The sequence below is a fragment of the Theropithecus gelada genome, chromosome 18, assembly GCF_003255815.1.
Source record: "Theropithecus gelada isolate Dixy chromosome 18, Tgel_1.0, whole genome shotgun sequence".
Classification (NCBI taxonomy): domain Eukaryota; kingdom Metazoa; phylum Chordata; class Mammalia; order Primates; family Cercopithecidae; genus Theropithecus; species Theropithecus gelada.
Window position 1 is genome coordinate 54,283,833 of NC_037686.1, and position 18,533 is coordinate 54,302,365.

The 18,533-nt window shown below is 41.9% G+C and overlaps 1 protein-coding gene across 2 annotated transcripts in view; it reads left to right on the plus strand.

Moving 5' to 3' along the window:
* CDH20 (cadherin 20) overlaps positions 1-18,533 on the plus strand; it is a 217,809-nt gene that overhangs the window by 148,243 nt on the left and 51,033 nt on the right. For both annotated transcript variants that reach the window (XM_025365608.1, XM_025365609.1), the window contains exons 2-4: positions 7,355-7,752; positions 16,161-16,455; positions 17,341-17,460. In XM_025365608.1, coding sequence (XP_025221393.1) covers positions 7,507-7,752; positions 16,161-16,455; positions 17,341-17,460 — 661 coding nt within the window. In that variant the 5' untranslated portion in view covers positions 7,355-7,506. The remainder of the gene's footprint in view (positions 1-7,354; positions 7,753-16,160; positions 16,456-17,340; positions 17,461-18,533) is intronic.

Genomic DNA, 18,533 nt, shown 5'->3' on the forward strand with positions numbered 1-18,533 from the left:
TGTTGCCCAGGCTGGTCTTTAACTCCTAGCCTCAAGCAATCTTCCCCACACCCAGGCTTCCAAAGTGCTATCATTACAAGTGTCAACCACCACGCCTGGCCCAACATTACTTTGGCATGCTCAAAAACCTTCAGTTGCTCACTATGAACTATCAAGTATATTCCAAATACTTCAATCCAGTATCTCCAGCTCCTAGCTAGTGGTTTTTGTCTGGATTTCCTGCCTCTTTCATCCCTCCTCAGTCTCCTGAAGTGACCCTATTCTCTAAGCAAATTAAATTATTATTATTCTCCCAGACAGGTCCTTTGCATCCTGTATCTGCACCATGGTATCTGCGTTTTCTTTAACTTGGAATGCCCTTTTATTTTTCGGGGTCTAGTTCATAGGTTCCCTTAAGCCCTTATCCTCCTGATGGAAATCATTTCTCCCTTTTCTGATCTGGCCTAGCATTTTGTTTTTACGGGGTCCTGTAAACCCTCATCACCAACAGATCTGTGCCACAGTCAGTCACGTACTAAGCACATCTTGTACAGTCGCTCTGAGGAAGAATTCCAGTTCATCCTCTTCCTATGTAGCATTTGCCAATACCCATGGTATAAATACACCATGGCCAATTTCAAGGCATTGAGAGGCCTTGAGGCATTGAGAGGCTGTGGTGAAAGGTGATAGGAGCTGACCCCAGCACACTACTGTTTGTTTCTTTGTAAAATGAGGAAATAAAACATTTAATGTGGAATTCTTATAAAGATTAAATGACAAAGTAAATGTAAATTACCTGATACAGCCTGGCATAAACACTCCATGTCATTACCTCTGCTGTTATTGCTTCTGTTATTGCTGCTGCTGCTACACTATTATTGTTAATAATGGTATTTATACCTATGCCTATTCCTATTATTATTTCTATCACTAGGATTAATGGTAATGTCTCCCTCCTAAACTGTAAACTCCTTGAAGGAAGAAAAGGAAACCAGTATCTATTGAGCATCTACTATTGTTCAGGCACAAGACTTTAACCATCTCTCAAATGTCTAAGAGTTTCATATATATTTTTTTCTCAGTTAATTACAATCACCCTGTGAGACAGAGTCTATAATTACCTCCAGTTTGTAAATGACAAACAGAGACGTAAAGAGTTTAAGTCACTTGTTCAAGATTACATAGATAGTAAGTGGTAGGGCTGAAACTCACTAAAGTTTGTCTGGCTTTGCAATCCATTCTTTGATCAAACATATTGATACTCAAGATTTAAGTCTGACGTTTAGGTAGCAAACTTACCTTTGCCAAAAAATCTTCTTCCTGTGAATTATTTTTTTATGGGTCCAGGGAAAACTACAGGATTTTCCTAACTTCCTAAAACGCTGTACAAAGGCAAAGTCATAAGAAAAAACACTGAGTAGCAATTACCTGCAACTTCTTATCAAAGAATGTTAGCTACATAATTTCATTTTAAATACAAGCTTTTTATGAAGAATGAGCACAGATTTAATGCAATTATAAATGTCACATAAAACGAGAAATTAGTAGGCATGTGGAACAAGTCTCAGAAATCAAAATTGATCATTCTTGTCTAACTGTAGTCAGAGAAATTGCCCACAGACTGGGCTATAGTTTCATTAGCTTGATTAAAAGTGAAAACTGGAGGAAGGGTAAAGTAGGTCAAAAACTTCCTGACTCCTTGAGGATTAAAACATTTACCAGATACTAAATATGAGTGAAAGGATCAGTAAGAAACTATCTGCCAGCCTTGGCGGATAGGGAAAGAAAGACAGGGCACCCTGAACTGCAAAAATTGATTATAACAAGAATGAAAAGCACAGAGGAATTGGGCATGAACTCTAGAGCAAGGATTTCTAAAGTGAAAATGCCTTTATTTATGACCCAAGCTAGGGAATTCATAGCTAGAGGGTCAGCATGTATATAGGTAACATACGGCAAGTTTTATTATGGGACTGACCAAGTTTTTCAAACCCAGGGCTCTTAATTATATAATTCAAGCTTACTACCAATTTTTTTTTTGCTCTACTACACACACACACACACATACACACACATACGCACATCCCTACCATTATACAAAATGAGATATTGTTCCTAAACTTCAATTAAGCTACTGTGTACCTTCCCCACACCCACATCCACCCCATACTTCCATTTACGGCTCCCAGTTTCATTTAGAAAACAGCACTCTCACATAAACTGGTAGGGTGGTGGGAAGGAGAGAGAAAATAAGTAGCAGTGGTGGGAAAGGGAAGATTTCAGAGAACTGGCAATGGCCTGAGTGAACATGATAACAGCTGAACCTTTAGGCTCAGGAGTGCCACCATTTTTGAGGAACTTGGTGGAGAAGGAATTCATAGAAAGATAAATAATGAAAATTAGAATAAGCAAGAGTGGTGACCATCTTTTCTAAGAAATCTCCATGGAAATTAAGTATTATTTTTCTTCTTCTGTTCAATTTCTTAAAAATGTAATACTGTAATCCCTCAGTTCTGCATACACCATCAACATATTAACAGCTTCTCTGAGGAGTGAGGGAGGCCTACTATGAGAACATTAAATAAGTAAACATTAATGTTTAAGATATATCTTACTTCAGAAAGGTTAAGTTGGGAGGAGGGGTGTGGTGAGGCAGGTGAGGGTTAGGTAGGGGAGTGGAAGTGAGAGTACAACTTAAAATTCAGCAAATCTAGTACCTGGACTACCTCTTCTGGCCCTGCTGAGAGTTGGCTGCCTCCACAGATGGGTGGTTTTGGGTGGGCTGGTGAGTTGATGACCACAAAAGGGCCATGGAGCTTCCATTCACCTAATGACTGTCCCAGAAGAAACTGTGATGGATAGAACCTCTGTAGTAAATGAAAATTAAGCTATCACTGTTACTTATGGAAAAAGCTTCAAAAATGCACTTAGAAGAGAGACTTTATGGAGATCTTAGCTATTACAACAAAACATGACAGTGTATCATAAGGTGCATCAACATTCAATCAGAATACAGCTCAATGTCATAGGGCTATTCCACCTCCCAATCAAGGTTCTCTCTTGAGAAACAGAAACAAACCCACTTAGATTAGGAGTTAAAATCCTTATGTATAGAGTACAGAAGAAATATAATAAAAACTTAGTAAATGAAAACAACTTCCGTTCAGAGAACTGTGTCCCCTTTCAGCATATAAAACCACACTACCCACCCTGTCCAAGACAGACCCCTAGTGATGGACTTTGGTCAGTAGCACAAACATACACAAACAAATCCAGGAATGTTGAAAGTGTATTTACAGAAGCACTAAAACTTTTTTCTTTATGGGATTCTGCAATGGGAATATTGTTGTTTGTGAACCATACACATTGAAATACACGAACAACTTTTTACTCCAATTTACACCCGTGACCACCTGTGTCACTCTCTGGGGTTTTGCACTGTTTACAAAAGGATTTTAATTCCTAAGTAAAATGGGTTTGTTGCTATTTCCCAAGCGAGAACCTTGATTGGGAGGTGGAATAGCATTATGACATTAAGTTGCATTCTGATTTAATGTTGATGCACTTTATGGTACACTGTCATGTTTCACTGTACTATCTAAGATCTCTACAAAGTCTCTCTTTTCTTTTAAGTGCATTTTTGAGGCTCTTTCTATAAGTAAAAATGAAAGTTTAAGAAGTTTAGCTCTTAAAACCATGACACTACTGTCTGCATTTACCTCTCTTAAAGGCATTAGGCCAAATCAGAACATTAAAACGCCCCGTCGTCTTCTTATATGGAGTCACAAACAGAGTCGATTGACTGCTTCTATAGAGATGTCATTTGAGCTTTGCTAAGTAGTACTTGCATTAACCATGAAAAGCTCAGGAAAACTGGAATAATGAGGAAAGAAATCAGAGCAAGACCATAAAAGCCCAGTTCATTTCAAGGAAAAAGCAGTAACCATCCCTCCCCACTACATTTTAAATATCACAATGAATATAAGTAACAAAATAAACAATTCACTGAGAGCACACTTTATGTACAACTTTAATTTCTTCCTACTGTGTTCATTACCAAGCTGTTTTCTTTCTTTAGGGAGGATGAGGGGGAAACTTTTAAAAGACTCATTTAACGCAGAAGTCAATTTCCACTAATGTATTCTTCATGTGGCATATGTAGTCTTCCAAAGCAGATCTACATATACAAATACACATGTATCAGTATCTTCTTTTATAAGAACAACAGCAATTAGCCCACCCCAAACATATTATTGCTATTCATATCCTGTAGGGAAAAAACATGAATATGAGAACCACCTCACTTAAAATAAATGCAAACTGAGTAGTATTTCTGATAGAACTGTTTTGTAAAAAACACCTCTAATTGTGAAAAGAATAATGCAACTATTGTATAACCCAGCTTCCACCTTCTAGAAAGTTAGGCAGGGAGTCTTTTTCATGCATTCATCCCCGAGGAAGCAGAAATAAAGTGCTTTGCATCAACTGTTGCTATCAAGTTATGTAAGACAGAAAGAGTTGGTATGACACTGTGGTCTTTGTGACTTTGGGTGTGTGAAGGTACCAGTGGCTTTCAGAGAATCACCAAGGGTTCCCCAGGTCAAGATCCCACAGCCACCTTTGTACGTGTTCAGTGGAGGGGAGGAAAGTAAGAATTTGCACTACTGTGTAGGAGGCCAAAGTAGAAAAGAGAGGGAGATGAAAACAGAGGCAACCTGACCGCCTAGAAAATATTCATCACAGATTTCAAAGAAGGCTCTTCTCCTTGAGCTCTTCAGATCATGCCTCAGGTAGGGGGATAGGGGGTTTTAATTGGCAGGAACACATGCCTAGTTTGTTAGAAATCGGGAATATAAAAGACACTACTTAAAATTCCTCAAATCTCATTTTGTACATAAAATGTAGCCAGTGGAAGCAGGAGAGGAGACATCTGCAGTACCACACATGCATGCACACGCACTGTTAGATTCAAAGCAAGTTACTACAACTAGCCAGAGAAAATAACAGACATGTGTGCTTAGGCAAAATATAGGTAAGAAACAAAGATATTAAAGGGAATACACACACACACACACACACACACACAGAGAGAAAGTGTGAGTGAGTTCTAGCTTTAATCAACGCAACCCACAAAATAATTTTCTCTACCACTGAAGAGTTTTCTAATAACTAGCCCTTCATTAAATCTCCTCAGATGGAATGCCAATGTTTGGTTATTACAGAATTAGACTGAGCCAGAATCTGGTACCAGACAGTACTTATCACAGATGTAGAGATCTGAAAAACAGCAGATATACATTATAAGCCCTTTCAGAATTCTGGCCCCAAAGGTGCCCATAAAATAGATATTTCTGGCTTAGCTACATGATTTTTACATATGACCTAGGTACTTGATCTGACTGTTCAAGTTCGGTTGGTACCTTAGTCATTTACAGGGCACTTTTGCCTGCATGATCCCATCAGATTCTTGTGATGGTCCAGTGAGGTATGTGGAAGTATTACTGTCCCTGCTTAATAGATGAGGAAACTGAAATTCATACAAGTAAATAAGTCAGAGGTAATGAAGATAGAACCAGTAACCAAACTGCCTCTTAAGTCTAATGCACTTTGAGGAATTATAGATATGTTGTGTCTTACAATATACAGAATGTTGCTTTTATGGTTTACTAATGACAGTATTCTGGCAGTGGCTTTTTTTGTTTTGTTTTGTTTTGTTTTGTTTTGGCAACGTCCTTTAGTCTGCCTTCTAGGTCTCTAAAACAGCACAGCTATGTCTCACTAATCTTTCTCATCAATTCATTTCCTGGGTTAAGTTCCTTCTTCCAGAACATCTCCCTGTAGACAGGGATCAGAGAAACATGAACCGGGTTTCTCTGTTCCCAAGGGAAGATGTCCACCATCCAAAGAGAGAGAAAACAGCGAATATTTGGTAACTCACCTGCTAGCAGCACCGTTGTTCTTTATTAGCAAACACATTGCCCTCAATAAGGGGCACCTGGCTTGCTTTTTCTTAACTATCAATCTGCCTTCAGAGCTGGAGCTCATAAGAGGCACAGCCTCCCATTCTGTTACAAAAATTCTACGGTCTCCTCAGCTACTTTCTCCTTATCACTTCTCATTAAAGTGATTTCTTATTCAGAAATGAAATGGCATATTGTATTAAATAATTATAAAATATTTTAAAATTTCAATCATGAGTATTTGAGAGGAAGCTGAAACCAGTTCTGATGACGACAGGTGGAAGGTAGTAACTGAGTTAGCATCAATGCATTCACTTCAAACCACTTGTAGAAATGAAGTGTTATTTAGTTGCATGGAGTTGCAATCTCCAAATACACACATTTGTTCTCAGATGACAGCAGTTCTTCAAATTAACAGTGAAAATATTAAGCCAATGGAAGACATTTTGGTTGTTTTGACAGGTTGACTTGAGTGTTACGCCATCTCATTAAACCAAGCCAAATAAGGGAAGAAAAGATAGATGAGGCCAAAGCCCAGGAGTGAGGTCACGAGCTAAATGTGACTGCAGAGCAACAAAAGTTTGACTGAGAAAGATGTGTCCCCAGGGTAGAAGTCCCTTTGCCTAAATGAGTCCTTCAGGTCAAGAAAGGAAATTTGTTGACTACATTCTCTTAGCTTGCTCCCATAGGCAGGAGACTAATAGCACTTTAAAGTCTGTTGTGAAGGATATAATGATTAACTGACCATTTAAATCCTAGAAAGGTCACATTAGCAGCCCCTATCAGTGCTTCGGAGCCAAAGCAGCAGGGTGTGAAACTTGAAATCCACTATGAGCTCAGAAAATGATTAAACTGAGAAGTGATCCATGGCTGCTTATAAATGAAGCCCAAGATTCCTAGCATTATCAATAAGAGCGTAGGCACAAGATCATTGTGGGTGACAAAAAAAAAAAAAAAAGGGTAGTTGGATTATCCTATTTTTTTAATAAGCAAAGAAAAGCAGTTGGGCTAATGGAAATATTAGTTATTAGCTCTATATTTGGTAAATGAATGCTGCTTTTAAGAGTTTAAGAGGCTGTCTGATCATAAATATTTCAAAAAGCACACTATTAATTCAAACCAATCAATAATACAGCATAACCCTCCAGCTAAGTTACTAGTGAGAAGAAATTTATTTATCAGTTTTATTCCTACCAAATCTATATCCAAAGGTTTGGGATTGATTATAGCAAGATGTGTTGTCTTATTATCAAAATAGTATTTATTACTCACACATTTCTAAAGCAATAACCTGTTATGACTTTTTAACTCATTGAGTAGAAAGCTGAATATTTACTGACATTTCTTGAAAACCTGCAACCCGCCTGCAGGAAAGAATCTCACATCATCACACTGTGTTTTCCTTAACTTGACAGGAAGTCAACTTCAAGCAGATTGACTTGAAGCGGGATCTCATTTGGGAAGCGTAAGTGTCCAATAAAAACTGTGTGTTTTTTTTAAATTTGGAAAATACTCAAGTTCCAGTTGCTTATAATTCTCCTCCACTTTCTGAAAACCTGGCAATCCCATGTGGACTTCTGGTAGAATGAGCAATGCAAAGAACTGGCTTGGACTTGGCATGTCCTTGTACTTCTGGGGACTGATGGACCTTACAACCACCGTTCTCTCGGGTACCCCAACACCACAAGGTGAATTAGAAGCACTCCTGTCAGACAAGCCACAGTCACATCAGCGGTCCAAAAGGAGCTGGGTTTGGAACCAGTTTTTCGTTCTGGAAGAGTACACTGGGACTGACCCTTTGTATGTCGGCAAGGTAAGAAATGCCAAGTAGAAATGACCCGGGTATTGGATATTGAAATTGAATATGAATTAAGTATGAAAGTTCACCTAGCCTGTATCTGAGGCCTGAGAGAAACTGGAACAAGTGGTACATTACTTGACACCTAGCTAAAATGTAACTTCCGCTTTGTCAGATACCAGTCAGAAAGGAAAAATTTATTTCCCTGTCCATGTCTCTCTTATGAATGGGAAAAACTGGGAACTGGGATTTGGAAGAAAAGGCTCAGACCCTGCAAGAGCTATTCAGGTCCTAAAAGAGGCAGCAGTTGTTGTTTGGGAATGATAGAATGGGGAAGAGGGAAATTTGGAAATGCAAGAAGAGTACAGGGTTTTTTGCTTTGTGTTTTTGTGGGGTTTTTTCAGAGCATTTCCAGAGGTATTGCCTGAGGTGCAAATTTAATGAAAAAAATAAAAATAAAACATTTTTCATTTCAGAAGATCTTAGCATGTGCTTTAGGATAGCTGGAGACAATAAATATATTTATAAATGTTATATTTGAATTCTCTTGATTTAATCTATCATTATTTCATCTTTAATCCTGAATTCTTCCTATGTTTACTTTATTGGGGTGTTAATTACAGACTATTTTGTGAAAGCAACCAAGTGAGAGAATAGGAGACAAGGAACTAATTAGAAAATAAATAATTCATTCAAATGGTAACTTAAACGCTTGTTTAGCACAGAGGCTGGGAGCATGGGTTTCAGATTCAAACACAGGTGAGTTCAAAGCCCAGTCCTGCAATTATTTCTAGAGTGACTTTGGACAGGTCACCAAGCCCTGCTCACCTCGGCTTCCTCAAATTTGAATGACGAGGATGAGAGAACTGTTCCTTCTCAAGTGTTGTCTACCCAAGCTCTTTCACCAGTGTCCACTTACTTCTTAACCCAGGTATATGGCTTCAGTCCCCACCACTGACCCAAAGCTGTGTTTTCATTATTTCCCAAGACCTCCCTACTGCCCAATCCAATGGCTTCATTTTACGACACCTCTCAGTCACAACCTCAGACACTGATGACCTGTCTCCCCTTGACTCATTGTCCTCTCTGTGCCATGACCTTCACAATCCCGTTTTTCCTTCTTTTGTCTCAGCCGTGTCTGTGGGTCCTCTCCTTCCACCTGACCCCAATTGTTGGTGGGCTTGTCAGCTTTGCCCCAGCCTCTTCTCCACAGGCTCATTCCCTGGGTGAACTCGCCACCTCTGCAGTTTTGAATGCCATGCCTATGCCAGTGAATGCAAAACCTCTATCTCTGGCTTAGACCACTTCGGGTTATAAATCCTACTGCATATGTGACATCTCCACAATTTTCACTCATAGGCCTTTCCAGTGCAGTGTGTCCAGTAAGAAACTCTTCTTTTTTTCTTCTAAACACAGTCTGCCCCATCACCCATCCATCACCTAGTTCCTAAAACCAGAGACCCGGGGATCATTCCTCCCTTTCCCCTGCCCGCACATTCTCTCCCTCTGCAAATTCTGCTAGTCCTATGCCAGAATCAACCCCAAATCCTGCATTTCTCTTACCCCTGCTTCCACCATCATCTGTCACCTGGGCAAATATCTAGCCTCCCAACCAGTCTCTTCATGTCCACCTGCACCTCCCTCCAATCTGTTCTCCACCATGGTCTGTTTAAAATTTAAGTCAGATCATGTCACTCCTCTACTTACTCCTCTCCACTGTTTTCCCACTGTGCGTTGAATCCTCCAGACACCTCCCCACAGCTTACAAGACCACTCCTTTCTGGATCAGCCTGCCTCCTGGCACCCACCCACAGCCCATGCTACTCTCTCCCTCATTCTCATGTTGCAGGGGTATGACCTTCGGGACTTCCTGCAACCTGGCAAGCACTGCCTTTATTGCTCCCCCCATAATGAAATGCCCTTCCGCTGGCTTCTCTCATGCCTTCCTTGACCACTCTCTAAGGCAAGCCCCTCTGTTAGACTCTCTTTCACAGCCCTAATCACAACCACCATATTTGATTTGTTTTTTTATTTACATGTTTATTGTCTGAAGCCTCTGACTAAAACTAGAAGCTCAGTGAAAGCAAGAACATTGCTCCTATATTATCCCCAAGGCCTAACACAGCATTTATCTTGTAGAAGGTGCTCAAGATGATATTTAATAAATGAAGGTCTCACTGGGTAGTAAGGATTAAGTAAGCTAATGCATGTAAAGCACTTTGCACAGTACTCAATCCAGAGTAAAATTTTAATTATCCTTAACCTGTAGTAGTAAATAGTACTATAGTAGCGATAGTATTAATAGTGATAACAGTAACAGTAGTTTAAGGAGTTCATTATGGGAACTCAACAGTTCAGTAATACCTAATGCAGCTGCAAACCCCTTGGCCTCAAAACCTGTGAGTTTTTGTTGACTTCTCCTTTCCTTATCTCCTTTATCTTTCACATGCAATCGGTCCCCATATCTGCCAATATTTCCCTGCCAGTTTCTCTCGGATGCATCTCCTCCTCTCTAGGCTCTGTCATGACCATGATCCTTTGTTCTCCCTGATTAGATTAACTAAGCTGGTGCTGCCTGTCTTCCTGTAGAGAGACTCTTCCCGTCCCTCCTCCAGGGTGCTCAGCACATTCCTCTCCCTGAAGCACCCTTTCCATCATGTTGCTCCTCTGATTAAGAAAGCACTGTAGCTCTTGAATGCTATCAGAGCTCCTAGCATACAGTTCAAGGACTTCCTCCTCCCTCACTCAGCCCTCTCGCACAATTTCGCAAATCAGGTCCCCATCCCAATCGAGCTGGACCTCCTTAACTTGTTCTGCCACACATACCACGTTTGTCCCTGGCCCCACACATGTGCCCATGCTGCTGCTCTGCCCAGGACAGGCCCTGACTTCCGCTCATCAGGCCACATTCAAATTCTCAAAGTTTTAGCTTAAAATCAGACAATTCTATCATGAACACATATTGCACCTACTCAGAATTCCAAAGGCTTCTAGCTTCTCCATATCTATATAACATTTCTTCCAAATAGACATACATGGCCACTGCTAAGTTCAAGAAAAGAGTATGTTTGTATTCAGCAATTTTCAGTAATTACTTATGTGCACATACAATTTAGGGCTCTATTCCCTCCTCCCAAGGGTAGAAATTGAGACGCCACTCCCCAACTTTGTCCATATCTCCCCGACGCTGAGTACTTGGCACAGAACTGGCCACAAAGAGTGCAGAAGAAAAAGGTAGCTAACGTTTTATTGGACTACCACAGTACTATGTGTCGGTCACATTCACATCAAAGCAGATCATTTAATCATTATAACAATGCTGTGAGGTGAGTATAACACAGGGAACTAGGCTCAGAGAGGTTATTCACGTTCATTGCCCAAAGTTACACCAAAGGTAGCAGGGAAAGCCCGGGCTGAAATATACATTGCTCCTACCCCAAAGCCCTGGCTTTCCTTTACCTTGCCTTGTCTGTGGCCAGTAGCTTTAGACTAAGCCCAGAGGATACACACAGGAGTCAGTGGTGTTTAGGAGGGATCAGGAATCTGAGCCAGGCTGCTTCCTGAACCCTTTATCTCTGACGCTGGGTAGTTCTTAGCTGTGTAGCACCCTTGAGCACTCACAATTAGTGCTCGCCCTTTCCAAATAACCTCAACCAAGATACAAGACACCCATTTATCTCAATAGTCATCTGATCCAATCCTCACACCAGCAACCAAGCAAAGATTTTTACCCTGCATGTGTTACCTCTACATGAAGAAGATAATCATATATTCACTTACCCAGACACTTTTCCCCGTTACTTTCTTTTGAAAGGGAATATCCACTTTCATTCTCTTTACCCAGGGGCATTCTGCTTGTCACCTTGAGCTCCGGAAGATGTCTGTTTAGAGAGCTTGCCGGAGTTATTTGCTTATTTCAGAAAGGAGTATGGCAACAATTATCAGCTGTAATTGGTATGGCCTTACAAAATCCACACTGGGCTTTCAGGGACAAGGCGGTGTCGAGTTAAAGCTAGATTATATTGACATATGCAAAGAGAGGGATGCTGAGAGCTTGTGCTTGTGCACGAATCTGTGGGTCCAAATCATGCCGAGGTTAACAACTATGCAGAAGCTGCCTGACCACAAACTATAAGCACTCACTGCATTCTGGAAACTATTCAAGGCACTCTGAAAGATGACAAAAGGAGTGAACACCATTCTTGTTTTCGAAATCCTCAATCAGCTAAGATTCTTCAGAACCTGCTTGTCCTTCCCATCACTCACTACTCCTTTGGCTGAAGATCTTAAAGACTAAAGAATGGTTAGGATAAATGAGACATTCACTTGTCTTATTCTGCCTAAAATATTTTTTTAGGAAGAAAAAAAATATTTTCCCAAGATGTACATAACTGTGCTGCTGACTCTGCTCAGAAGCTTCTTACCTTCCTCCAAATAGCTGGTATACAGTCAGTGTTAGTCGAATTAAATATGGATAAATATAAAACATTTTTATTACACTGCCGATTTGCTGAGTGACTTGGAGAAAAGCTGTTAATGTCTGTTCTTTGCAATTTTTGAAACCAAATGTGTATTCTATGGCTGGTAAAGCGGAATATTAAATGTGCATTGCTGCATGGGTTATTAAGCTGGTGTCTCTCAGCCCCATGCTCACTTTTCCACACTCTGCTTTGGGTACTGGGGCTGAAACTCTCCAAGCCATAATTTCTCCTCTTCCAACCAGCTCCTCTCCCAGGTAGGTTCTGCCTGCCTGTAGAAGGTACTAGAGGGAGCCCAGGAGGCAGGACGAGGGAAGAGTGACTTGCTCCTCATCACACCTACTTCTAAGAGGTCTGAATCCCAGGGAACAGGGACACCTCCTCCAAGCTCCTGAGGCCCCAGCCCAAGGGGCAGCACTCCTTCCTCAGGGGTCTCAGGCCCGGCCTCAAGGGCCTCCCCTCTAAACCTGCAGATGCCAGAATCCCCACCTCTGTCCTGTGTTGCCCCAGCCAGAGGGGCACTGGCTGTTTTTCCTGGAGTTGCGCTCTCTCTCTCTCTGATGCCTCCGGGCTTCCTTTTGGCCTTTCAGTCCTCCACTCCAAATTCTCCCTGCTGAAACCAGGTGCGAGTTTTGTTCCCTGACTAGACCACGAACTGATGGGCAGGCCTATGGGCCTCAGAAACCACCTCTGTGCAAGCAGATCCTGACATGCTTCAAAGTGGAGAGCTTCCTGCTTCCCTGGGGGTGTTCTCTACCCCCTCCCTCCTCCTTTTCCCTTCCCCCGCCTTCTTCCCTCTCCTGCCCTGCTCATGTGCACACTTGCACGTGCAGACCGGCGCTCCGAACCTCCTGGAAAGGTGCTCCTAGCTCTTTTCTTTTTTTTTTTGAAACGGAGTCTCACTCTGTCACCCAGGCTGGAGTGCAGTGGTGCGATCTCTGCTCACTGCAAGCTCCGCCTCCCGGGTTCACGTCATTCTCCTGCCTCAGCCTCCCGAGTAGCTGGGACTACAGGCGCCCGCCACCATGCCCAGGTAATTTTTTTGTATTTTTAGTAGAGACAGGGTTTCACCTTGTTAGCCAGGATGGTCTCGATCTCCTGACCTCGTGATCCCCCCACCTCGGCCTCCCAAAGTGCTGGGATTACAGGCTTGACCCACCGCGGCCGGCTGCTCCAGGGCCAGCACCATCCACACGGAACTTTCGCCCTCCCCCAGACCCTTCTTCCAAAACAGTTTCATTATGCACTTACAAGAGTCTTGTCAGGCCACAACAAGATGAATGTCACACGGAAAGCGAAGGCCTCACACCCGAGCCTCAGCCCAGACTCCACGTGGCACCAGCCAGCTCCCAGGAGTCAGGGGCACCCTGCCCTGAGCTCTGCTGCTGTCCCTTCTTAAAATGCTTAAAGCACGCTTACCTGCCGCCTGCTGGGATCACAGGTGTGCTGAGTATTTCAAGGATCACGGAACAAAAGGTTTTATTTGATACATATTGCACCTCGGAACAGTCCTGGGGTGGCCCTTCTGTCAGCTTCTATTTTTCCTTCCCTACACAATCAGCAGTGCCCTAAATTAAACCAATTGTATTAAAACTCCTATGCCACCATGCCATAAAATTACATACATACACTGTTGTATATGTAAACATACACCTATATGCATACGTATACATTTTTTAAATTTAAAACACCTTCTGAAATCCTTGTTCTGCCCACACTTCTGTTCCTCTGCCTGAGAACACAGTTCCCAACGGAATAGATTTTCATTTATTTGTACCCAGGTCCAAATGAAATGGCTTTCTGTTCTACACAAGAGTTGGGCACCTCTACTGTTTATAACTGCATAAACAGAAGATTTGGATTGGAAAAAAAGAAAGAAAGAAAAAAGAAAATACTGTATACAAAATGAGGAAATGTGAGAACTTCATATTCTAAATAAAATAAGTAGAGAAAAGTCCACAACTATTTTTTCAGTCAGTTTTATTCCCTTAGTTCCCTTTTCTAGATAAGACACAGCTGAGTTCCTCCAGGCAGCAAAACCGTTGCCTGCATGATTTGGCCGTGAGTCAATCTGAGTTCAGCTCAAAGCCAGCCACAGCCTCCAAACCCATCCCCGTCGGAGGCTGTTGTGGATGCATTTGCAGGTGTTTTATTGGTGATCATGCCGTTTAATCCTCAGAGTAACACTGTCTCAGCCATGCTTCAGGCGGCCTTCCGCAGCTTTTACCACGAGACTGTGCATGACAAAAAAGCCAACAGGTTGTTTTTCCTCTCTGCCACCCTCCTGGAGGTCTGCAGGGAGCAGAGAAGAGCTGAGTGTGCTAATACCGTTTTCTCCATTCACGTGTATCATGGCTGGCCCCATTTATGGCCTTCCTATGATGGGAAAAGTACTGTGCTGGGTGTCTCCACTGCATTAATCTCTAATGATCCCAGTGACCCTTCAGAATAAGTATTAGTGTTGTCCTCACATTTCTAAGGAAATTAATGGTTATAAACATAAAATAACTCATCAAGGGCCCTGAATTTATAACTGGCCTAGACAGTGTTCAGGCCAGATACATTGGACTCCCTGCCCCAGGCCTAATGCTGGCTATTTTATGAACTAATCTCATGAACTTCACCCTGGACTATGCAAAGTGCTAACAACCCAGGCAACAACGCAGTGGCTGACTACATTTAACTAATTGTTTTGTTACCACCTTTAGAAAGAGACCATTACCTATAGGGTTACTCAAAATTACAGGGTTCTTGCCACCTATACATACTATCTGCAATTCAGTAGATATTATAGACGCAGAAATATGTTTATAGGCCTGAGATTTTAAAAATATAGTACTCCTGGACTCCTTTTGAGAGTTATTAAAAGTATTTTGGCTGGGTGCAGTGCCTCACACCTATAATCCCAGCACTTTGGGAGGCCGAGGTGGGTAGATCACCTGAGGTCAGGAGTTCGAGACCAGCCTGGCCAATGTGGCAAAACCCCCTCTGTACTAAAAATGTAAAAACTAGCCAGGCATGGTGGCGCATGCCTGTAATCCCAGCTATTTCGGAGCCTGAGGCAGGAGAATCATTTGAACCCGGGAGGTGGAGGTTGCAGTGAGCCAAAATCATGCCACTGCACTCCAGCCTGGGCGACGGAGTGAGACTCTGTCTTAAAAAAAAAAGTATTCTGAGAGGGAATATAGCTGCATGGTCAGATAAAAGCATGTCCCTAACTCAACCATCCACATATAGATTTAAGTGACTCAGTTATGAACCCAAGAACCAGTCCCATCTAAAGGAGACACATACTGATGTAAAGAAACATAACCAGCAGTTAAATTCCATTTGACGCCTGAAACACAAGCCCAGTCCTACTGAATGAAACTACAGAACTAGGATCACAGAATGTGAGAAAGAATCCACAGAGGTCATTCACTTTTCCCACTGCAGTGCCCTTAACCTTTTTATAAACTACTTCCATCAGCTTATCAGCCAACTTGAATTGTCATAAAACTGTTTGATACTACAAAAATTATGGCAAGTTCTTCTTTGTAACATGTTTAGGCTTATCCATTTTATTTTACTTTTATTTTTCTTAAATGGAAAGGTAGGATTCCTCCTTATGAAACTTGTTCTTATTCTAACATTGGGGATCTTCATTTTCCAGAGTTCCTGTTTTCTATACTTAATGGGGAGAATAATTTCGTTTAAATAATGGTAAGTTCAGGATACAGAATGTGTCATGGAAAATTTTACTTATTCATCAACCTACATCCACTCCTTGACACAATTGTGTCCAATGCATACTAGTTCTTTGTAGACAGACTTATTAAACATTTGAGTTAAAAAAAAATCTCCTTATGTAAAGGGAGGTTATAAGTTTGTAACAAACTGAAAATCAATGTGTTTTCTGACACCTGTTGACATCCATGATGAGAATTAGGTGCTTTCCTCTCCCAGCTTCATTCAGATATGGACAGGGGAGATGGATCCATCAAATACATCCTCTCGGGAGAAGGTGCTGGCATCGTGTTTACCATCGATGACACCACAGGAGACATCCATGCCATTCAGAGACTCGATCGAGAGGAAAGAGCCCAGTATACCTTAAGGGCTCAAGCCCTAGACAGGCGGACGGGCAGGCCCATGGAGCCAGAGTCAGAGTTCATCATCAAAATTCAAGACATCAATGACAACGAGCCCAAGTTCCTGGATGGACCTTATGTCGCCACTGTGCCAGAAATGTCCCCAGTGGGTAAGGTGGTGATTCACTGATTTTCACAAACAGCACCTCCTATACACACATACACACGCACATGCACACACACACATGCAGGTACACATATATTCAGAACAGGAGAGCATGACAGGAGCAGCTCACAAATTATAAAGCAACCAAAAATGACGACCAAGCCCTGCGGCTGGCAGGAAGCTACCTAAACAAGGGAATCAAACAGAGCAAGTAACAATAATAATAAGCCTATTATTGTTTTTTAGTTCTGATTCTTTAAAAACAAAATATTAGCTAGACAGATAAATCAATAAATGGTTGAATAATATTTGTTTCATAAGGGAGAAATGTTTTGTTATTATCAAAAGAGCAACAGGGCTGGGCACGGTGTCTCACGCCCGTAATCCCAAAACTTTGGGAGGCCGAGGCAGGTGGATCACAAGGTCAGGAGACCCTGGCCAAAATGGTGAAACCCCATCTCTACTAAATACCCTGTCTCTACTAAAATACCAAAAAATTAGCCTGGTGTGGTGGTGCACACCTGTAGTCCCAGCTACTGAGCAGGCTGAGGCGGGGGAATCACTTGAACCCAGGAGGTAGAGATTTCAGTGAGCTGAGATCGTGCGCCACTGCACTCCAGCCTGGTGACAGAGTGAGACTCCATCTAAAAAAAAAAAAAAGCAATGAAGAGCCCAAAGGCTGTGTTCTTACCAGTCATTCAGAATTTAAAGCACAAATAACTCTCATCCCTACTAAACAGGTACAAGGTAAGAGCTATGGAAGCTTGACCTAGAAGGGGACTCTCCCAATGAAGCAAACACATTTGCAAATGCTTTAAGATGGACCGTTCAGGATTGCATCCAGCCTTTAGTTATTACACTTGAACAGGTTTCTACTTCTCTTCCCCAGGTACCTCTGTCATCCAAGTGACAGCCACGGATGCAGATGACCCGACCTATGGCAACAGCGCCAGGGTGGTGTACAGCATTCTTCAGGGCCAGCCATATTTTTCTGTGGACTCTAAAACAGGTATCTGATGCAAGGGTCGAGTCAGTGGTGTTTATTCCCTGATAATTTATAACTACTCCTATGACAGACCCAACTCTCCTTTTCAAGGACTCTCCAGGGAGCGTATTAACCAGAGAAGAATGCTATAAGCTTTAGGATTAAGAGAGCAAACTAGCACTGCCCTGATGGGTAAGAGCAGTGCTATGCATAGACAATGGGCAGGGTCTACATGGAGAGGCTAAAAGCCCCTTTGCGTACACACACAAAGTAGCTCCCCACTAGCCTTCAAAAAATCCTATGATTATATTTATTCCCGGGGACTAAGGTCTTTTATAACCCCATGAAGACCCAAGAGGATTGACACATTCATCTGGGTCATTAGAGAAATAGAAGCATTGATTGTGAAACTGGAAAGAGCCTTGGGGGAATCATCCAGTCCGTCACTATCTGCTTAAATAACAGATAAAGCAATCGGGAAACAGAGCTACTAAAGCTCATCTAGTGTAGAGCGGTCTCTTGACACGTGGTCTGATGTTCTTTCTATTGAACCAACCACTGTGCACTCAGCAGCGAAGTCCAAAATGAATGGTTGCTGGGGTAGACAGGTTTTGATGAGGGAGGAAAGACCATGTGGGATGTGGCCCCCAAAAGGCAGGTCCTGATCGGGAAGCTCTCACAGGGAGGACATCAGAGAGAGCTGAATGGGTGAGGAGCAATGTGGCAGAAAATGACAAACAGAAGTTTGCTGTTTTGTTTGCTTATTTATTTCTGTCTTACCCAAGAGCTTTGGCTACAGAATTTATGTTTGGATGTATGAAAGATTTCATTTAATATGTTTGAGCTTGGCAAAGTTACTGTGATGTCATTATTTTATACTTGTGCCAAGCTTCCCCTCTTATTACTTTCACAAATGATGCCATATTTGAACTTCCCAATAATCTTGTAAACTAGCAAAAGATATAGGAAGCATTATTACTTCCATTTTATATGAGGGTAAACATGGGACCTAGGAGTAATTAACAAGGAACCTGAGTAAAGAAACAGCCACAGAATAAAGTTAATGGTGAACACTCAAAGATACCTCTTTATTTGAA